At 31.3% G+C, this 21,556-nt stretch overlaps 1 protein-coding gene across 2 annotated transcripts; it reads left to right on the top strand.

Annotated features, from left to right (window-relative positions):
* Window positions 1-3,743: 3,743 nt before the first annotated feature.
* On the top strand, window positions 3,744-14,183 carry LOC108203936 (heat shock factor protein HSF8-like). Of its 2 annotated transcripts, XM_017373147.2 has the most exons (3): window positions 3,998-4,124; window positions 12,175-12,289; window positions 12,621-14,183. In XM_017373147.2, the coding sequence occupies exons 2-3, from the start codon at window positions 12,269-12,271 to the stop codon at window positions 13,836-13,838; spliced, it is 1,239 nt and encodes a 412-aa protein (XP_017228636.2). In that variant the 5' UTR covers window positions 3,998-4,124; window positions 12,175-12,268; the 3' UTR covers window positions 13,839-14,183. The 2 variants fall into 2 exon arrangements, with proteins under 2 accessions (XP_017228635.2, XP_017228636.2); XM_017373146.2 differs by lacking the exon at window positions 12,175-12,289 and having other exon boundaries at window positions 3,744-4,124.
* The last annotated feature ends 7,373 nt before the right edge of the window (window positions 14,184-21,556 follow it).

Consider the following 21,556-nt stretch of genomic DNA (forward strand, 5'->3'; position numbering starts at 1 on the left):
AGACAAAAGACACACCTTAACAGTGAAACTCAGAGGAGTGCCTTCCTGCAGGTCACAGTTGTAGTCCCCTGAAATCGTTTCAGGGATTCTTGTCCTGATCTCCGCATAGATACAAGCATCTACTGCATCAAACAGAACCTAACCAAATCGCGAAAAGAAACGCTCAAGATAATTATAGAATATGTTTCAATGCCAAAATTACCTAACGGTAGTTGCCATTGTAATCGAGAAAGCAAAATTCACTTTTGCAGATGCCAAAAAGAACATAGTTCTTAATGTGTGTGGCCAAAGCTTTATTTTATTAAACAAAAAATTACAAGTAGCAATGACTTTTAATATCTCAAATAATTAACCTTTGATACCGGATAAACTAAACAGCAAATTACCCTGGATATAAAATTCGTGGCACTTGTGTCAGAACTATAAAAAAAATTCAAAGAAGCCCCGGCATTCATTCGCATTAAATAACAAGCACCCAACTAAATCCGCTACAACATACATAATTGGTTTTAAGGTCACGCACCATTACCTATTCAGTACTCACCTTGTTACCAATTCACAAATTTCACAGACTCGAAATAAGGAAGAAACACACAAACCTGAGAGAAGCTGCATATCCGGGCCAGCGATATCGAATCTCATAGTGGAGGACTGAGAGGACGCGAGAAGTGTTGAGAGAATCCACAAAGCGTCCCAGCTAACACCGAACCGCACACGAGCTTGAGACTATACTCTATCTCACAAAAAAGCTACCAGAGAAGAAACAGGATAGAACATTAACATTAATTATATTTAGACAAGGGTCCCGTCCTCACATACATGAATGTTGGCAACATCGATTTTTTTTTTTCTAGTACATTTTTATATGGGAATGCGAAGAAAAATGACTCATGTCTACGTTTTTACACTATATTAAAGATTCCGCCAATAATATGCTACTAAATTCGACTGTTCTCGAACAGTTGTCAATTGTTATTAACAATCAGTAGGTATGTACAGGAAAAGAACCCATTTTATGAAAGATACACTTTGGCTTGAACACATGAGATTCTTCAACTACCAGAACATGCCATTTGTTCAGATAATTTCAATAACTGCATCCTATAGAAATAGAGTAGAAGATAAGTAGACGAGAGGATCGAGCGTTCGAATCTGGAGTAATAGAAACTTAAAGATGGAATAGGTACCTGATTGGCGTTTTCCAAGGACAGAAGAAAGGGCATCGACCATGCGCCCTGTACGTTATCAAGCGCGCACTCTAGGTCAGCCGATTCTTGCATCTACTTCCGATGCTCATCTCATCTCTCTCTCTTCTCTCTGCTTTCCCGCCGAAGTCTTCCCTCCTGTAAACACAGTGAAATTTTGTGAAATGGCCAAATTCTGGAGTATATGCTTTTTGTAAATTATTCGAATATAATTATCAAGTAAATGTTTAATTTATAATTTCCTTTGCGTTTTCTTCTTCTTTTTTTTTTTTTTGATAATGAGAATAAATCTCACAACAAAAAATTGGCAATTCCCCGTGATATTCTTTCATTCAAGAAAGTTTATTATCTAACCGTCGGAAGATGACCAGGGAAATTTAGACAATAAAACCCTTAATGTCCGAAAAGAAAACCGGTTTCTTCTAAGAAGCCTGAAAAAGGAAACAAGAAAAATATAAGTCGATATATTAAATGTATTTAATATATAAAAATATATCCAATAATTAATTATTAATAAAATCATGTGTTATAAACGTGATATACATATTTATATTCCGTCATCTCTTCCAAATTTTTATAACTAGTTGTATGATAAACGAAAATATACTTTTTGTTCTAAAATAAAATATCAAATTTATATCTTATTTATGGCAAAGAAAACTCAATAATAATTAATTTAATTATGTGATCCAATATACTTAAAGATGTCCTTACAAAAAAATACACTTAAAAATGTGTATTTAAAAGCCATTAATAAATATTATATCATGAAAGATGTGTGTTAAATAATATAATTCGTGCAATTATAAGTTTATTACATGGAAAGATCTTTTATATTTTCTGAAAAAATAGAAAATATTATTATTATTTTGCCTAAACGAAAGGAATGCATTTCATCGATTCAATGTATGTTGACAATTCAAAACGTTACGGACTTCTCTCCTTCCTCTCCTCTGTAAACATTAGAACTACCTCTGTCCCTCCCCTCCGTGTAGTCGTGTCCGTGACGAAGAGAAAATCACAAGTTAAATATCCAAATTGTATTTTTGTTGTTGGTTTGTCATGTTGTATCATAAGTTGACGGTTTGCGGACTGTTCGATTAGATAATCTTTAAATACACTACACATCATCGGAGCCCCATATTCTGTTCTTCGTTGTCAAAAATTTAAGACGTCATTGTGAGAACCCGGTCAAAAATTGAGTTTTCTTGAAATCGGGTCAAATTCCGAACTCCGATCTAAGATAAGTCGAAATACACTTGCCCAACTACAACAATTTGGGTGATCTACAAGCCCAAAAAGGGACCTCAAAAGATCATATGTATTGTTTGTGCAATTAGTAATAGTATTTATACTTATAAAACTAAATTAAAATGTCCATAATATATAAGACTAGAGTGTTGCATCATTTTTTTTCCGTCTCTTTGAGAATAAAGGGAGTAATGATTCACTTTAAAGATTAAACGAGAGAGCTTCCGACAAAACAATAAGAGGAAACACGAAAAAATTATGACAAACGACTATTATAGCAATTTCTTTGTGTTAGCAATTTTCTTTTCTAAAATTTGATACAACTTCAATGTCCTCCGCCCTGGTGGTTATTTTGACTTAGGTATTGTTTGAGAGTGTTGTTAAAATTGTTGTGCCGATAGATTATGTGTTGTAAAAAAAGTGTTAATTGTAGAATTAATAAATTGTTAGGATTTTTTTTGATATTTGCTCATATTGAGTTCTAATATAAAGATATAACGTCTTTTGGGAGTTTAATAGTGAAATCTGTGGCAGTTTTCTGCCAAAAGCAGTTTTTTTTTTGAAAAGTATGGGAAGAAACCGTTTTTTTTTTCTTCTAAAATGGTTAATCATCAACTAGGTCACGTTTTACACTAGAAAATATCAAATGGGTCACTCGGAATTTTAGTTTTATTTGAATCATTATCATAAAAGAATAAATAGATACCTATATTATCATTCGAGAAGTAACTTTATTTTTCACTGAGTTCCACATATTTTTTTTGGCTGTAATAATCAAATGAAAAGGTATGAATTCTAGTATCTATGATAATATATATAGATTTTAAAAATTTTATTTATTATTTATTTGATATAAATTAAACAATTGTAAAATTAAAAATAAATAGTAAATAAATTTCTTAAAATCTGAATATATTATCATAAATACTAGAATTCATAACCTTTCATTTGATTATACTAACAACCAAGAAAAATATGTGGAACTCAATGAAAAATAAAATTACTTCTCGAAAAGATAATAGAGGTATCTATTTGATATTTTTTTATGGCTTTAATGATTCAAAAGAGACTAAAAATTTCCGAGTGATCCACTTGATATTTTGTAGTGTAAAAAGTGACCTAGTTGATAATGAACCCTCTCTAAAAACAACTTTTCTGCTAAAAACTGCTATCCGGAGAAATGTCGAATAAGAAGTATTTGTATTTGTTATTTTTTAAAATTTTATTATATGTTTTTTTTGAAAAAAAAGAAAATTTTATTATTTGTTATTATTTTGTTGTGTCACAAAGGAAAAGAAAAGGGTGAGCCATAACTGAAGTGATGATATTTAGCGAAAACACAATCCGTGACTCGCCGACCGACCACTCCTAAATTCCCAGACTTGACTCAATCATACCCGCCCCTTCAATTCCGGCGATATGGGCGCCAGTGACGCGGCCGAATCGGTATCGGTGCCATCTCCATTGCTGAACACGCAGGGTCCGCCTCCGTTTCTTGCCAAAACATACGATATGGTCGATGATCCTTCTACTGACGCTATTGTGTCCTGGGGTCCCACTAACAATAGCTTCGTCGTCTGGGACCCACCTGAGTTCTCCAGACAGCTTCTTCCCAACTACTTCAAACACAATAATTTTAACAGCTTCGTTCGACAATTGAATACTTATGTATGCCACCCCCTTCTCTCTCTCTTTTTCTAAGTAGATTTATGTTTTATGTAAATATATCAAATATGTGGAGTATATACGGATTAGGGCCCCGAAAATTGATTTTACAGATTAGGGTCCCGAAAATCGATTTTGACCAAGTCATTGCAATGATATTCAACTTGTTTCTTTTGATGTTTGGTTCTGTTTGCTCGGTTGTCTCTTGCCTTGCCTTGGCTGCAGGCGTATATATTGATTGCTAGTGTCGTGTCTAAAATAAACATTGGAAGAACTGATTCCAATTTTTTTTTTTTTTTTTTGGTTTTGAATTAGGACATAAAGAGGTAGTATCACTATCATCTAATTTCACTTGTCTGTTGTCTGAGTAGTACTTTTACTCTCATTTCTTAAATTTCAGATTTTAAGGTAGGAGCGTGAATAACTAATCTTTTAGACTTCCTAAGAGCATCTCTAACCTTTACACTAAATTTGGCATAAATTTTACACCAAATTTGGTGTGAAAGTACACTTTCAGAGTTTGGTTAGAGATGGTCTAATGTGGTATAGTTGGTGGTTGTACTTTGGAAAATAGGAGGGAATATGGGCATATATAGTAACTATTCACATGTTCATTTACAAAAAAATCACATTTACAATCTAGTTATTTTATAATGTCACTAGTTAATATTACTTGCATGTAAATATATAGACTATATATGCATGAAAGATGAGTAAGAGCATCTCCAAGATGATTCTAGTGGGTTGCCTAAATATATAATAAACAATTCAATTTCTTGTAAGTTAGGATACTATATTGAATGACAAGTCCAACAACTATCCCTATTTGTATTCCCATTATTATCATGTGTATTAAATTCAAAATCTATTAGTTAGGAAATTATGTAAAAAAGGTGTAAAAGAGTGTGAAAAAGCGGTGAAGTGAACATTTATTTATTAAAAAACAAAATGAGGAATGGTTGGTCATTACCTATAAATGAGGAATGAAATAAAGGGGAATAGCTAAGACTCTGGAAGAGTGACGTTTTGTATGATATTTCTCAAAATTATAGCTAATCTCTTCAGGGATGCTCTAAATCATACCTATTTTGCCTAAATTGGCTCCTGACCCTTGTTTGAATAGGGAGCCGGTCCCCAGCAATCACATGCTGGAGAGCCGCTAAACAGCCTTCAAATTTGCAGCCATTGGATGAGCTGATGGACGGTCAAGATTAGAAGTTTAATCCACACCGTCCAGCGCTTTTTAAGCGTCGGACGTCTCATGTCCAGCGCTTTTTAACCGCTAGACAACGCTTAAAAAGCGCTAGAAACACAGATATCAATTTATGATCGCTTTTAAAACCCCAAGTTCATTTTCCACTTCATTTACATCAAAAAATAGCAAGAGAAAGGAGCTTGGGTGTTGCATTGAGAAGTGAGATCTTTAAAAGAAAGAAGAAGCTTGTATTTGTGGTAATATTCTACTCTTATCTAGTTGATTTGTAGTGGTAATATTCTACAAATACAAGCTTCTTCATTTGAAAGATCTCACTTCACAATGCAACACCCAAACTCTCTCCCTTGCTATTTTTTGATGTAAATGAAGGGGAGAATGAACCTAGGGTTATAAAAGCGATCATAAATTGATGTCCGTGCTTCTAGCGCTAAAAAAGCACTGGACGCGTAATAAATTTACATGTCCAGCGGTTAAAAAGCGCTAGACGGTGCGGATTAAACTTCTAATCTGGATCGTCCATCATCTCATCCAACGAGCTATAGGCTGTTTAGCAGCTCCCCAACATGCGATTGCTGGGGACGGGCTCCCATTTGACTATTGGTTGGGTATGAGAATTTGGATCCCACCTTGAAAACCACCCCACCCCACCCCACCCCACCCCACCCAACCCAACCCAACCCAACCCAACCCAAGAACCCTATTTGTTGTCCCACTAAGAACCTTAGAACCTTATCTGTTGTCATGAGGGGGATTCTTAGAAAATGTCAGTGTTTTGAGTCCCAAATGGATTCAAAAATTGTCATTTTTTAAAATTTTTATCAAGAGGACATCAAGATTTGAATTGTTTTAAATATTAGAAATAATTTACTAAATATTTATAATCAAGAGATCATAAATTAGAAATTAAAAAAAGATATATACAATCTAAATAATAAAAATAAACCTCAGAAAAAATTTAAAAAGTCACCCAAAGTATAAGATTGGTAAATAAAATTGACACACGAAAGTGATTACTAGTTAGAAGCAGTTTTGTTCAAGGGCACATTCTTAAAAAGCGCAAGACCTAATTTTAAAGCACGTATTAGGAAGCACAGATTACACTTTTTTGCCAGAAAAACTTTAAACACAAATTTAACAAATAAAATAGTACTTGTAATAGTTTTAACTTCAAAAAATAATAAAGCATATCTAACATTATTGAAATATCAATAATCAAGCATCAATCTATGATGTTTAACAATTTCAAAGTTTCGAAGTTATTTAGCTTAATCTCCTCGACAAATTCTCGCTCTCTTCCTCTTTATCATCTTGATCGATTGAAGTTTTTAAAGAGGTTCTGTGAATTGCATTTGAGATGTTTGTGTGCATGAATGAAGACGGGTCTTTTTTTCTTTTCCTTCTCTGTAAAGGTTATTCTGCCTTTTAACAACGGGTTGTGCTTTTTAGGAATTAATCACACCTTTTTATTCTTTTTTAGCATTTTTAGCCATTAAGCGCATGCTCTTTTGTCAACTCCAAAATCACTCAAATAGCACAATTTTGACTCGCACACCTTGCGCTTAGCGCAATTAGTCGCACCTTTAACAAGACTGGTGAGAAGTCTATCTATTGTGCTTGACCTATAGGCTATAGTTTGATATGTCAAGAATAGTAATAATATTGTTCTATTTTCTCTATAGTTCCTAATTTGTATATATGTATTTTTCTAGCCAGGCCCTAATGGGCCATAAGGATATTTTGTGAAGAACTTGGAAATTGGAATTGATGTTGTTATTTTACTTTTTAAGAACTGAAACGGATGCCCTGGTGAAATTGTAAAAGTGAAATACCAATAGATAACTTTCACATAAATAATCGCTTATAGTAGAAGTAACTTTGATAAGGTTTATAACTTTTAAGTAGCTGTAATTTGGATTTAGAAGTCATGTAAGTGTCATGCTGCATATTGTTAGTAAAAAACTATGGTTCAGCATTGTATGACTTTTGTCAACTCTCGTTCTTTATTTCTTAACTATTTAAATTCATACTTTGCAGATCCAGTTTATACTTCCCATTGAAATTTCTATGTACTTGGTATGTCACTATGTGGTTATAGACTTTGTCAGCCTAAGCGAGACGTACTATATCCATGTGAATTATGTCCCCTATCTCTAAGAAGGAATTATTCCAATATTGCTCATTAATAATAGGCGAATCAACGGCGTAGAGTCAAAAAGGGACTCTGACCGAAACGCTGTTGATGAACTAATCTCAATAACTTCTACTAAATTTCTAAATGATTTGAAGGGAATGTTACGAATAGAACATATATAGGAATAATAAGGCCTGTTCTTTTTTCCCGTTGTTATCTCTATATAAGTTAATTCTACTTTCCATTCAGTCTAATATTGAACGTGAACACTCATAAATTCTCGTGAGTATATGTATAGATATCATTGTTATCAAGTCGATGACTAGTCGTCAAGTCGTTTTATAAAAAAAGTCAAGCAACGACTTATTTAGTCTGGCGACTTATTTTCAACATATTAGTGTCTTCTTAATCGTTGTATCATTTCAACTTCACATTATTATTTCCTTCCTGTCACTACTTTTTGGCTTCAGGCTATGTAATCTTTATATCATTTTCAACATATAAGTATATACCTAATATTTGTATTATTTCAACTTCAAATTATTATTTCTTTCCTATCAGTACTTTCTGGCAATTTATATGTGAACTAACAATCTGCTATGTCGTATGCATCCCACTGTTGCTTATTATCTTTTACTTTTAATTCAAACTATAAACTGATGTGCGTTTAACTATATTTTATATATTAAATCTAGTAAAAATATGTATAAGAATGACTTGTGGACTTTTTACGACTAGTCGGGCGACTTGTCGACTAGTCAATTCCAAGGTATCCGAGCACCGAGGCTCGACTTGGCGCCGTAATAACCTTGATAGATATATAGTAAGTAATCTTATTATTAAGTATATTTAAGTATTCAAGGGCTCTTCCGGTCTTTACACTACTAAACTGGGGCTCTTCCGGTCTTTACGCAACTAAACTGCAAATTTAATTAGATTTTGTATCTGTCTATCCAATGGAATTCAAGACACAACCAGTATACACTACATTAGTAGTAGAATAGAGGGGGAATCTGGAAGTTGTGATAGCCCTTCTACCATTTAAATCTTTTTGATCCTAGATGCAAAGATTTACCACAATATTTTAGAAACCCCCCAAACCGAATGTACGATTTGTTTCTGCTGCCGGGAAAAAGGGTGAGTTATATATCAACAGAATAGAATAAGAGATTTCGAGTCTTTTATTGATCAGGCGACATCTGGATTTGAACTGGGGAAAAAGGATTTGCAGTTCCCTGCCTAACCACTCAGCCATATGACCAAAACAATATAAAAAGTATATAGGAATTTTCCTGCTTAAGGGTGGATTATTGAACCTCTTTTTACTTGTATCTTGAAGCCTTTTTTATTTATTCTTTTCCGAGAAGAAGGGCCCTTTTCTACCTTTTGATTTGATTATATCCACTTCTTCGATTGATTATATAGCATCTCAAAACACACAAACACAATTCTAAAAACTTCCCCTCGCTTTTATATTGAATAGTATAAATAAAATGTAGATTTTTAGTCAATAAAAACAAGTTGATGGCAAATTGGAACCATTAACTATTTACTCCTGGCTGCAAATTTGTGAATGAGTCTTGGATTTGAATATCCAAATTTTTCCTAATGACACAAGAAACTCAAAAATGATTCATAACTAATCAATGTTTATTCAGTATTTTTTTGAGTAAAGTTCTATGGAGATCACTTTTTTTGGAGACCGTGGAGACCATTTATGTCTTGCAAGTAAAATATGTATAAAAATATTGAAAAACTCATAATTATGCAAATCATGTTGTACAAAGATCATTATATCATTTAAAATCTTGAATATCATGTATGTTTTGCATGTAGAATATTATATAATATTTTATCCTGCGGAATATGTTTAGTCTGCGGAATATGTTTAGTTTGCAGAACATTTGTTCAATTTGTAGAACATACACATTCTACTTATTAAACACTAGGATGCTCGGACTCTTTTGGAAGGATCCGACACAGACACGGATCGGAAGATCGGGTTCTTCAAAGTCAAAATTTATAGACACGGGGATTCGTTTAATAAGGATCCGACTCGGGGATATGGACACTCCATTTTAATATTTTGACTTTTTTAAATATATATGTATATTTTAATTTTAAAAAAATTTGTGTAATTTAAAAAAAAAAATGCAATTAAAATACAATTGTAAAATACATATCAAATTAATATATTATGTTTGAATGATATTAATGTTATCAATCAAGATCCATATTTCCAGCTAATAATAAATGTTTTAGTTGAAAATGTATGGTTACAGCTGGCCGTCCAAAGTAACACCCTTGGGATGACACAGTTAAAAGAAATACGGTACAATATTTAATAAATCACTTTATCAAGATCCGCGTCTGAGCATCTTCTCATCTTCTCCAACCTGCCTTCTCTTTCTTCTTCATTTGCATTTTACTTCACAGAAAGAATCATATAAGCTCTCGTCTTCTCTCTTTTTCCGTGCTCTATCCTCCTTACAAACTAAAACGCTTGATTATGGATGAAACCGCGGAACTCAGATAGTCACCGAAGTTCTCGTCAGAGTTGGCGAGTCGGCTTTGCACATTACGAATCCGATCCGGATTCCGTGTCCGTACCCGGGTCGTGTCGTGTCGACACGGGTATGGCAGGGTAAACAGGCGAGTCCGAGCATCCTAGATTAAACATAGATGTTCATCAATAATTTTAATGAATTGGTGATATTTCTTCACACAATAATGTATTCTGCATTATTTTGATTTGCAAAATTATGAGTTTTGTAATATTTTTATGCAAATTTTTACTTGCAGAACATAAGTGGTCTCCATGGTCTCCAAATAAAGTGGTCTCCATAGAACTTTTCTCGTATTTTTTATTTTCAATGTCTCCATTTTGATAATGACAATATATATGGGTATATGTAAACCCCAGAACATAAATTGTTGCACAAATATCAAATTGGTTATCTTATTTATATATGCTTTTATATATGTAACTTCCCCTCGCTTCTATATTGAATAGTATAAATAAAATATAGATTTTTAGTCAATATAAACAAGTTGATGGCAAATTGGAACCAATAACTATTTACTCGTGGCTGCAAATTCATGAATGAGTCTTGGGTTTGAAATCCAATTTTTTCCTAATGACACAAGAAACTCAAAAATGATACATAACTAATCAATGTTTATTCAGTAATTTTTTTTTCCAATGTCTCCATTTTGATAATGACAATATATATGGGTATATGTAAACCCCTGAACATAAATTGTTGCACAGATATCAAATTGGTTATCTTATTTATATATGTTTTTATATATGCAATAGGGAATTCTCAGGAAATTTTTTTGTTTCCAATTTGAATTTTCATGGAATAAAAATAGATAGGGAAGACTTATATATAGATAGAGATATCTATATCTGCCTATATCTGTACAACCCCTCTTATATATGTCACAATCCTTAGCGTATACTAAAAATTCTATAGGTAAAACACCTCTCTTCTATGTGAATCCTTTTCTTTGAACACCTGAATCCTTTTCTTTGAACACTGGAATCTATAAATGTGTTTTGAGTACTAAAAAATTGACTCTATATTCTATTATTTCTGAGTTCTATGTTTTATCTTATTGAAAATATCAAAGCCGAATCCATTCATTTTTTTTGGTATTCAAGCAGATTGGAATATGTAATCGATTTCATATCATAATAATGGTAGCAACGAAATTTGATATTCTATACAAAATTCCATAACTTCATAAGCCCAAGTAGCAGAATTCTGTTTCCAGGAATGTTCTATAATTTATTTCCATTTGTATCTTTTCTCAGATTCCAACTTGAGTAGAAAATTTTATTTATTCTCCCGTTCATAGTTAATACGTATTTCATACATTCTATTCCAAATATGGATTGGGTTCAATTTCATGTGATTCAGTAAACAGAATAAAAATTCCATCATTGCTAGATCATCTATATGATCATATGAATAATGAGTGAATAGTGGGATTTTTCTTAAAAAAATTTTATAAATGGGAAATGATAATGCTCCGAGATGGAAATGAGGGAATGTCTATAATACCTGGGTTTAATCAGATACAATTTGAAGGATATTGAAAGCTGAGAGAGGCAATTTAAAAGGGCAGAGGGAACTAGGGATACTGAATGCGATCTTGATTGGTGTTATCCTTTAAAAGCATGATGAATATCCAATAAACACACATATTTTAACAATGAAAAATGATGTTTGGAAGAACAATGCGGGATAGAATGATGTATATTACATTGTGGCCATACTTTATAGGGGAATCAGGAATGTTAATCTTTAAAAATCCTAAAAGTTCGGTTGAAGCTGCAATGAAGATTTGTTCTGGATTAACTGATTAAATAGTGGGTGAATTGTCAAATTAAGGTTCTATTCTGTAATTGCTTGACTTTTTTTTTTTTTTTTTCCATGTAACACTTTTTTGCTATTACCATCTCTTCTTTTATGAAGTTGTTTGTTTTAACTGTTTTGGATATTGTAATCGTAAGAAAACTGCAGTAAAAGCACTAAATGAAGATCAAAATTTGCTTACCATTGCTGGGATGTGCTTCATTTTGATTTTTCCATCAGGAGCCAATTTTGGTTTATATATCTTTGCATATAATTTTATAAATATAAAATAATAAATTATGAGTATGTGTTCTGCATAATCTGTTCTCTCGCAATTTCCAGTTCGTTTGCTCCTACTCCACATGGTAACTACTATTGATCCCTGGTCCCAACACAGCCATATACAACAAATTTTGGTGCGAGTACTAGTCAAAACATGGAAGCTCAGGGATTTGATGTATGTTCTAGTTATGAGAGCTATTATTCATATGTTGTAGCAGTAAAGACTATTAAATCCACTATTAACTCCATTGTTTTGTCCTCTCTTTCATAGTATGCTTGCATCTTTCTGAACGTAGCCCTTTATTTAGAATCTGGGGACATCTGTTAAGTTTTTATCACGTTTTACTTCATTGTGCAGCTTAATTGCTTTCACTTAATACCAGATAGAACATAAGAAAATACTTGTTCAATATATAGTGTAACTAGATTATATTGAACATTTCTTAAATTCGATTTATTTACACATTATCATATCTAACTTATGTTGCGGTTATGTGAATAACCAGGGGTTCAGGAAGGTTGATCCTGACCGATGGGAGTTCGCAAATGAGGGTTTCTTAAGAGGCCAAAGGCATTTGCTTAAAAGCATTGTACGTCGTAAACCGGCTCATGCGCAAAATAAACAGCCTCAGCAGCCACATGGACAGAGCTCAACAGTTGGGGCGTGTGTTGAAGTTGGTAAATTTGGCCTTGAGGAAGAGGTTGAGAGGCTGAAGAGGGACAAGAATGTGCTTATGCAGGAGCTTGTCAGGTTGAGGCAGCAGCAGCAGACAACTGATACACATCTACAAACAATGGTACAACGCCTTCATGGAATGGAACAAAGGCAACAACAAATGATGTCATTCCTGTCAAAGGCTGTGAATAGCCCTGGATTTTTGGCACAGTTTGTACAGCAACAAAATGAGAGCAGCAGGCTCATAACTGAAGGCAAGAAAAAAAGGAGACTTAAACCAGATGTTGTTCCAGATGATCATCCAGTCACTCCTGCTGATGGGCAGATTGTCAAATACCAGCCTTTTATGAATGATGGTTCAACTGCGATGTTCAGTCGTATGATGTTGGATGCATCTCCTCAGTTGGAAACCTTGACAGGTAATACCAATAGTATTCATTTTGGTGATGTAACATCGTCATGCAAGGCATTAGATCATGGAAGTGCTCCCCTTTGTACGTCTGGAGGGACACCGACTTCAGGGATATCAGATTTGCCATTAGTGACAGGTGTTACAGCTGTTGGCCCTTCGGAAGAGATTCAGTCTTTACCGGTAGGTGTCACTTCTGATGCAGTGAAAATGACTCCATTTCCGGATATAACCCCCCTAGTTGGTTCGCAGGAGTTGCCGGCCGTCAATCTTTCTCTGAAAAACATGCTTATGCATGAGCCTCGCTTACAAGTGGCTCGAGAAGCCAATGTTGATAACAGCATATTTCTGAATCCAACCTCATCAACTATGGATGAGAACATGTTCCTAGATATTGATAGTTTCAATTCTGATTCTGATGTCATGTGGGACAGCTCTTTGATTGATGAGATACTAAAATTAACTGATCCTTCAGGGGGGCAGTTTTCCCTATCGAGTCCATTAGCTACAAATGCCACACAGATCGAATCAACTCCACCAGCTGCATCACAACCCTCGGAAAATGGGGAATCAAAGCTTCAGATGCAAGATCTTACTGAACAGATGGAGCTTCTGTCATCAAATGCAAAAAAGGTCTGATTTATTTTGCCTAGAACTTAAATCGTACATGTGTGAATTATATGAGGCTACACCAATGATGATATGGCAGGGCCAGACTATACTAATGTGTACACTGTGGTCATTGCACTCACAAGAAAATAGTGGTATTAGCCAATTTAGTTTTAGAGTTTGGTGACAATTCTCGACCTCGGTTACTTTTTTTAAGCTGACACCAAGTACCATAAAGCTCATTAAAATTTGGGTTTTTTGGGTTGTATTGTACATTGTGTGAGTAACTGTTTTTGCCCTATGATTTCATGTTTCTGACATAAGAGTGAGAAAGCTTGCTATAATATTTGCCACAGAAAGGGCTGTTTTGCCGCTTCCAGGTTGAGGAACCAACCCCACTCTTAAATAAGAAACCCCAGCCGGTTGAACTCCCGGTTGTCAAATGACCGGAAATAGCCTGTCAAAAGGCTCATGTAACCGGCCCAATAAGTCCTATAACACTCAAGAATACTAGGAAAATAAATTAAAAATAAAATTAAGAGGGGTGTATTAGATTGGGATTTCAAAGCATTTTTTTGCATTTATAATCTTGAGATATTCAATTGGGATTTTAAATTATGATACAAAATCTGATGGTATTCAATTGAGATTTTAAATTAAGCTTTAAAATCTGATGGTATTCAATTGGGATTGTTTAAAATCCATTAAAATCTGATGGTTTTTTTTGAATTTCATAAAATGATGAATTTTGTGGCATTCTTCCGTGCATTTTAAGTTTTTTGAAATTCCACCAAAATCAATATGATTTTGAAGCATTGTGCTTAAATCGTATCAACTTTGTGACATTTTATCAAGAATCTGCACAAAATCAAAATCACATACATTCCATTAAAATCCATAAACTAAAAACAATCCATTAAAATCTCAATCGAATACACCTCCGTAAGAGAAATTTCAAGAATTTTTTGAATATCTGTAAGGCGTGAAAGTCCAATTAGCCCATTAAGGACCTAATTCTGGAATGTTCCTGGAAAACTATTGAAAGGCCTAACAAACGGGACCAATCATCAATATACTTATATAAAGGAGAAGCATGAGGCGTTTAGGTGGCACCTCTCGGAGAGCTCTGTTCTATTTTTCTAATTTTTTAGAATTTTTGGATGAAAAAATATCAAAAATAAAAACTGTCCTTTTTAGTTTTGGATATATTCGAATAACATTTCAGAATTAGAAGAAAGTTTCAGAACTACCTTTTTCAAAATCAATATGCTTATATAAAGGAGAAGCATGGGGCGTTTAGGTGGCGTCTCTCATAGAGCTCTGTTCTATTTTTCTAATTTTCTGAAATTTTTGATTGAAAAAATATCAAAACTAAAAATTATCTTTTTTAGTTTCGGATATATTGGAAGAAAGTTTCAGAACTAACTTTTTCAAAATATCAAAATCACATCAGAATTTGAAACTATCATCATATTTTTGAAAAAGGTGTATATCAAAAACCAAAAGGATTTATGATATTTTCTAATTTTCTGGAATTTTTGGATGAAAAAATATCAAAATTAAAAAAAATACCTTTTTTAGTTTCGGATATATTGAAAGAAAGTTTCAAAACTACCTTTTCCAAAATATCAAAATCAAATCAAATTTTGAAACTATCTCATATTTTTGGAAAAAGTGTATATCAAAAACCAAAAGAATTTTTTATAAGCCGGTCTTTTTCTCAAATCAACCCTAAAATTTAACGCACACAATTTTTTTTAACTTATTTGTCTTCCCCATCTAATACAATAATGAGTTACACTATACTAGATGTTTTCAATGGCGAAAAGATGATTGGTTAACAAGAGTAAGAGTTTGTCGGATGTGAGAGTCGACAAATCGAAACATCGGAGAACAATATAGCTTGTATATGATATTAATGGATGAAAAAATCAATAAATTAACTGTTATTGATACATGTTTGCTAGTTATTTTTTATAATATTTGTTTTCTTTATCGGACATGTTTGGTGTTGTTAATTTTTATGTTCACTTTGTATACATGAAAATATTATTCATGCAACAAATGATTAGTGTTCGGATTAATTACAGATTTAATCTTAGGTATTTTCTTTTTCACTCTACAAATATTAATTTTAAATTATCAATATAATTTTTATAGGCCGCCGCAACGCGCGGTTTTCAACTAATTTATCATCTAATAGGCCAAAAATAGCCTATTAAGAAATGACCCTCAAAAAGCCGGAAGTAGCAAATTAAATATTAAAATAAAAAAGATATTCAATCTGGAGGGTCCATATTCAACCTCATTTGAGATCAAATTCGGTGTTGAATCGAGACCCACAAGTTGTTTGACATACCGTGAAGTGAACCCCGGGCGCGTCTGGCTCACACTTGGACATCCTAAAGGGCCTCTATTCGACCACGTTCGAGGTCGAATGAAACCCTGAACTGAGGTCCTCAGGTCTTTTAACCTGGCCATCCAAAGAATATTCTATTCGACCTCATTCAATGTCAAATTTAACTCAGCAAGTAAGGTCGACATAATAATCGACCTGGACATCACAACATGCTTCTATTTGATCTCGTTTGAGATTGAACAAAAGCACAATATCAGGTTCATAGGTCGTTCGTCCTCGGCGCCTAAGATTTCAGGATGTTAGATATCGTTTAAGGTCGAATAGACCTGAAGGTGTAACCCGAAACAAATTTGATATGGGGTACATGGAAGGCTTATTCGACCGAGGTCGAATAGTAGCTGAAAATTAAAAATTCTAATGTTCTAATAATCTTAGAACATTAGAATTATATTTCAGAAGATTATTTAAAGGCTCATAAATATTCTAAAATTTTATATTAAATCATGAAAAATTTCAATAAAAATGGAATTAATCCCCTAAAAGATATGAGAATGCTTTCGAGCACTATATTTGTAATAAATATTGATAAAATTACTTGATGTGCAATAAAGAAGGCTCGAAAATTCATGTAAAAGGCTCATAATGTCATATATAAGGCTCCGAAAGTCATATATAAGGCTCTGGAAACCATGCAAGGACGGCTCGAAAATTCATGTAAAAGGCTCATAATGTCATATATAAGGCTCCGAAAGTCATATATAAGGCTCTGGAAACCATGCAAGGACTCTAAAACTTTTGAAATATTTCTACGGCACTTATCCAAAGTTGGGGACCAAATCCTAATTGTGTTTCGATTTATTGTAAGGCCTAAAAGGAATAAAGCCCATTTAAAAGGCCCATACTTGTAATTTATTAATTAATTGCGTAATTAATTAATATAGGCTAAAAGCCCATTGGACATCCACATTTGAAATACGTAGGTTGTGAAACCTCAGGACATGTGCCCTCAACCCTGTTTAAATCCGTATCTAGTCTAACTATGAATCTATCAAGAAGAATGAACTTAAGAGTTCTAGACAGATTGTAACTCTTCAGAGATGACTATATAGAGTCCTAGACAACCATCAACAACTTAGGATAATGATAAATGATCAATTCTATCATATCTCCAATGCAAACACCTACTCCTAATCAATCTCTAAAACTTGATATGTCTATATAGAGAGCTCTACCCCTCACAACTAGGCCCACAGGCCTTGCCAAGCCCCACCATTCTTGGTGTCCACAAACCTCCCCATACTCTTAAAAGCATTAGTTCGCATTTAAGGATGTATTTAGTAGTTTGTATTGGAGTAAGACTATAAATATATATATATATATATATATATATATATATATATATATATATATATATATATATATATATATATATATATATATGAGTTAAGTTCTATGGAGTACAAAAAAAATTGGAGTATTGGAGTACAAAGTTTGATAAAATGTAATCTAGTCATCTAAATTTCAAATTTTTTTGTCCAATAATATTTGTAAATATTTGACAACCTGCACATTATGTTCTACAACATAAACATCGTGATCAAATGGTAGAATAATTACTTTTATAAATCATAGGACTCTATATTCTGCAAAATAACTAATAAGCAGAACAATAATCTTAATACTTGTTAAAGTTGAAAGATATTAATGATTAATTGACAATTATGTGCAAGACAACTTATAAATGATAGATTATATCAAAATTTGGATAATCAAAGATATTATATAGGATCAAACTAAAAAATTATGATTTGTACTCCAATACTCCAATGTTTTTATGTACTCCATAGAACTTAACTCTATATACATACATACATATATATATATATATATATATATATATATATATATATATAGTAAAGTTCTATGAAGACCACTTATATTGGAGACCGTGGAGACCACTTATGTTCTGCAAGCGAAATATTGCATAAAAACATTGCAAAACGTATAGTTTTGCACATCATGTTGTACAAAATCATTATTTCACTTTAAAATCTTGAATATCATATAAGTTTCGCATGTAGAACATTATAAAATGTTATATTCTACGAAATATATTTAGTTTGCAGGACATTGTTCAACTTGCAGAACATACATTATATATTTATGAAACATAGATGATCTTCAACAATTTTAATGAATACATGATATTTGTTGAACATACTTCACAAAAGAAAAGTTCTATGAAGACTGATTTTTGTGGAGGTTTTAGAAACTTAATCACAGCCATCCATTTCTTACCCATCTAAGGGCCTGCAGATATTTGTACAACAAGAAAAAAGTCTAAATCCTGCATAACATAAAATAATAATTACATAATATTGGTGTTCAATCACCGAATCCTAACAAATAAAAATAATAATTGCATACAAAATAAAGATGTAGTTGGACATTGCTATGATTGGCATTGAACTCATTATCATTGTCTTGCAACGAATTGAATTTGTTGCAAAACAAAATAACACTTAGATATATCACAAATATGCGGGACAAATTATTAATATTACATATCTAGAAATGCAGAACAAAAATAGTCTAAATTATTAAGATAGTTTTGAATTAAAACCGAAACAATAAATGCATGACAAGAATATTAATAATACATTACTAGAAATGCAGGATAAGAATACAAGATCTTAGAGACTACAAGATCTACCGTTAAAATAATATGTCAATTAATGGACATGATTAAATATTCTTTGTCATGCATTTCCGATAATATTCATGTAGTTTATAAAATAGATTAATTCTTGGGATAATATTCATGTAGTTTGTAGAATATTACTCGAAATGCAAGACAAGAATATTATCGGAAATGCAGGACAAAAATATTTAATCATATCCATTAGTTTTTATTGTAGTTAAAAGAATCGTAATATTAGAATAGTTATTAGAATAGTTATTGAAAAGAATCGGGATATTAGAATAGTTATCGAAAAAAATCATGATATTAGAATAGTTATTGGAAATTTAATATTTTTAAAAAAAATCATAGAAAATATAAATAATTTCTCAATTAAGTTACCAATTCTTTTCTATTTTAAAATTTTAAATTGATTTATTTGTTTTGTCAGAACCCAATATCAAACACATAGGAGAATCTAAAAATCCAAGCCAAAAATAATATATTAATTTTTTATTTAAAACATTTTTTAAAATGTTTAACAAATATGTTTGATTACAAGGACACCTATCATATCATATAGTAAAAACAAGTAGTAGAATCTTGTAGAACTTGATTTAAAATATTCATTCAAATCAATTTCTATTCAATGATTCTTTGCTAGAATCCAATATCAAACATCTACTAGAATCTCAACATATGATTATAAGATTGATATTAGTAAAATTATAACTTAATTTGAAGTTGTTAGGTGTTCCGTTTGTTGATCATATATGATTTATTATGTGTTCTTTTTAAATAAATTAAAATTTGAATTATCATAATTTATTTAGTTAAGTGATAATTAATTAAGATTCTAGTAATTAATATTATAATATTAATATTACAAATATACTAAAAATTATATACAATGACTCAAGTTCTTTAATTATCTTTTGCTTTTTTAATATAAAATTTAAATATGGGAACAACACTTTTGAGAACCCTCATTTCAAAAATAATTGAACGAGTAGTGTAAAGAATCTCTTTATTAACTATATATTATAATAATTTTTTTTATTCAACTTCATAAATAAATATTTAAAAATTCTACAATGTATTAATCTATAATATTTGAGGGAACATTTTAAAGTAATATAAATTTCATAAAATATCAATTTAAAGATTCTAATATATATTATTCTATATATTTGAGTGAACATTTATTAGAATATCAAGATTAATAACAAAATTGGATCAAAATTATATCATTTTCAAAAATTTGTCATTTCAACATAATCTATCCATGTACAATAATTATAAATAAATTATGTGTAATATCATATTATCATAACTCCTTTATCATATTATTCTCTTATTTATATCTTAAAAATATCTAATATTTACGGGAACACTACTATAAAATTATCTATAATAACAAATTATGATATTATTTTTATATTATATTAGATACCTTGTAAATGAATGCACAAATGAACACTTATCAGAATCTTAACTCGAATTATTCGTCAAGGAGACTTATATTAAAGCGAACATTTTGAAGAATATTAATTTTTAAATAATAAAATTCTCAAATAATTCATATTAAAATATGTGAAATATCTAAATATAAAAAGTCTTTAAATGAATGTATTAAAGAATCTTACTTTTTATTATCAAATATCAAAATATTCTCTAAGATATTTTTAAAATACTATACTAAAAAATAAATATCAAAAGACTCTCTAAGATATTTTTTATGATTAATAATAAATATTTGTGCCGTGTAAGATTCTTTTAAAATTTGAGATTTTTCTTGTATAAATTATTTACCTTGTGATATTTTTTTGACTATTCTAATATTTTTAATAATTGCATTGAGCGATATTCTTTTGACCGAATTCCATTGAGTGATTCCCTACATGTGAAAAATATAATTCATATCAATGAGTATTAAGACCTTATTAAATTTCAAATTTTTAAATATTTATTTTCAGAAAAACATTTAATAGAATAATACGAGTGAAAAACACTAATTTTTATATATAATTTTCATCAAAAGAATCTGCATAAAAATATGCATCAAAACACATAACGAATGGTTAAATCTTATTAGTATGAATACGAACACTTGAAGAAATCCAATTACATTTAAACTGAATTACCTCTCCTATAGTTAAATGAGAAAATATTTTTCGGATTCCGTTGAGATCTCCTACCTACGACAAAAAAAAACAATCTTATCTAAAGATTCTTTAAAATACTATCTTAAATAATAAATTTTGAAAAGATTCTCTAAGATATTTTTTATGATTAATAAGAAATATTTGTGCCATGTAAGATTCTTTTAAAATTTGAGATTTTTCTAATTGTATAAATTATTTACCTTATGATATTCTTTTGATTGTTCTAATATTTTTAATAATTTCTTTGAGTGATATTCTTTTGACCGAATTCCATTGAGTGATTTTCTACATGTGAAAAATATAATTCATATCGATGAGTATTAAGACCTTATTAAGTTTAAAATTTTTAAATATTTATTTTCAGAAAAACATTTAATAGAAAATACGAGTGAAAGATTTTGATTTATATATATAATTTTCATCAACAAAATCTGCATCAAAACACTTAATGAAATCTTGTTAAATCTTATTCTTGTGAATGTAAACACTTAACGGAATTCCATTACCCTTGAACTGAAATACCTATCATATAATTAAATGAGAA

Source organism: Daucus carota, chromosome 3 (assembly GCF_001625215.2).
Source record: "Daucus carota subsp. sativus chromosome 3, DH1 v3.0, whole genome shotgun sequence".
Classification (NCBI taxonomy): Eukaryota; Viridiplantae; Streptophyta; class Magnoliopsida; order Apiales; family Apiaceae; genus Daucus; species Daucus carota.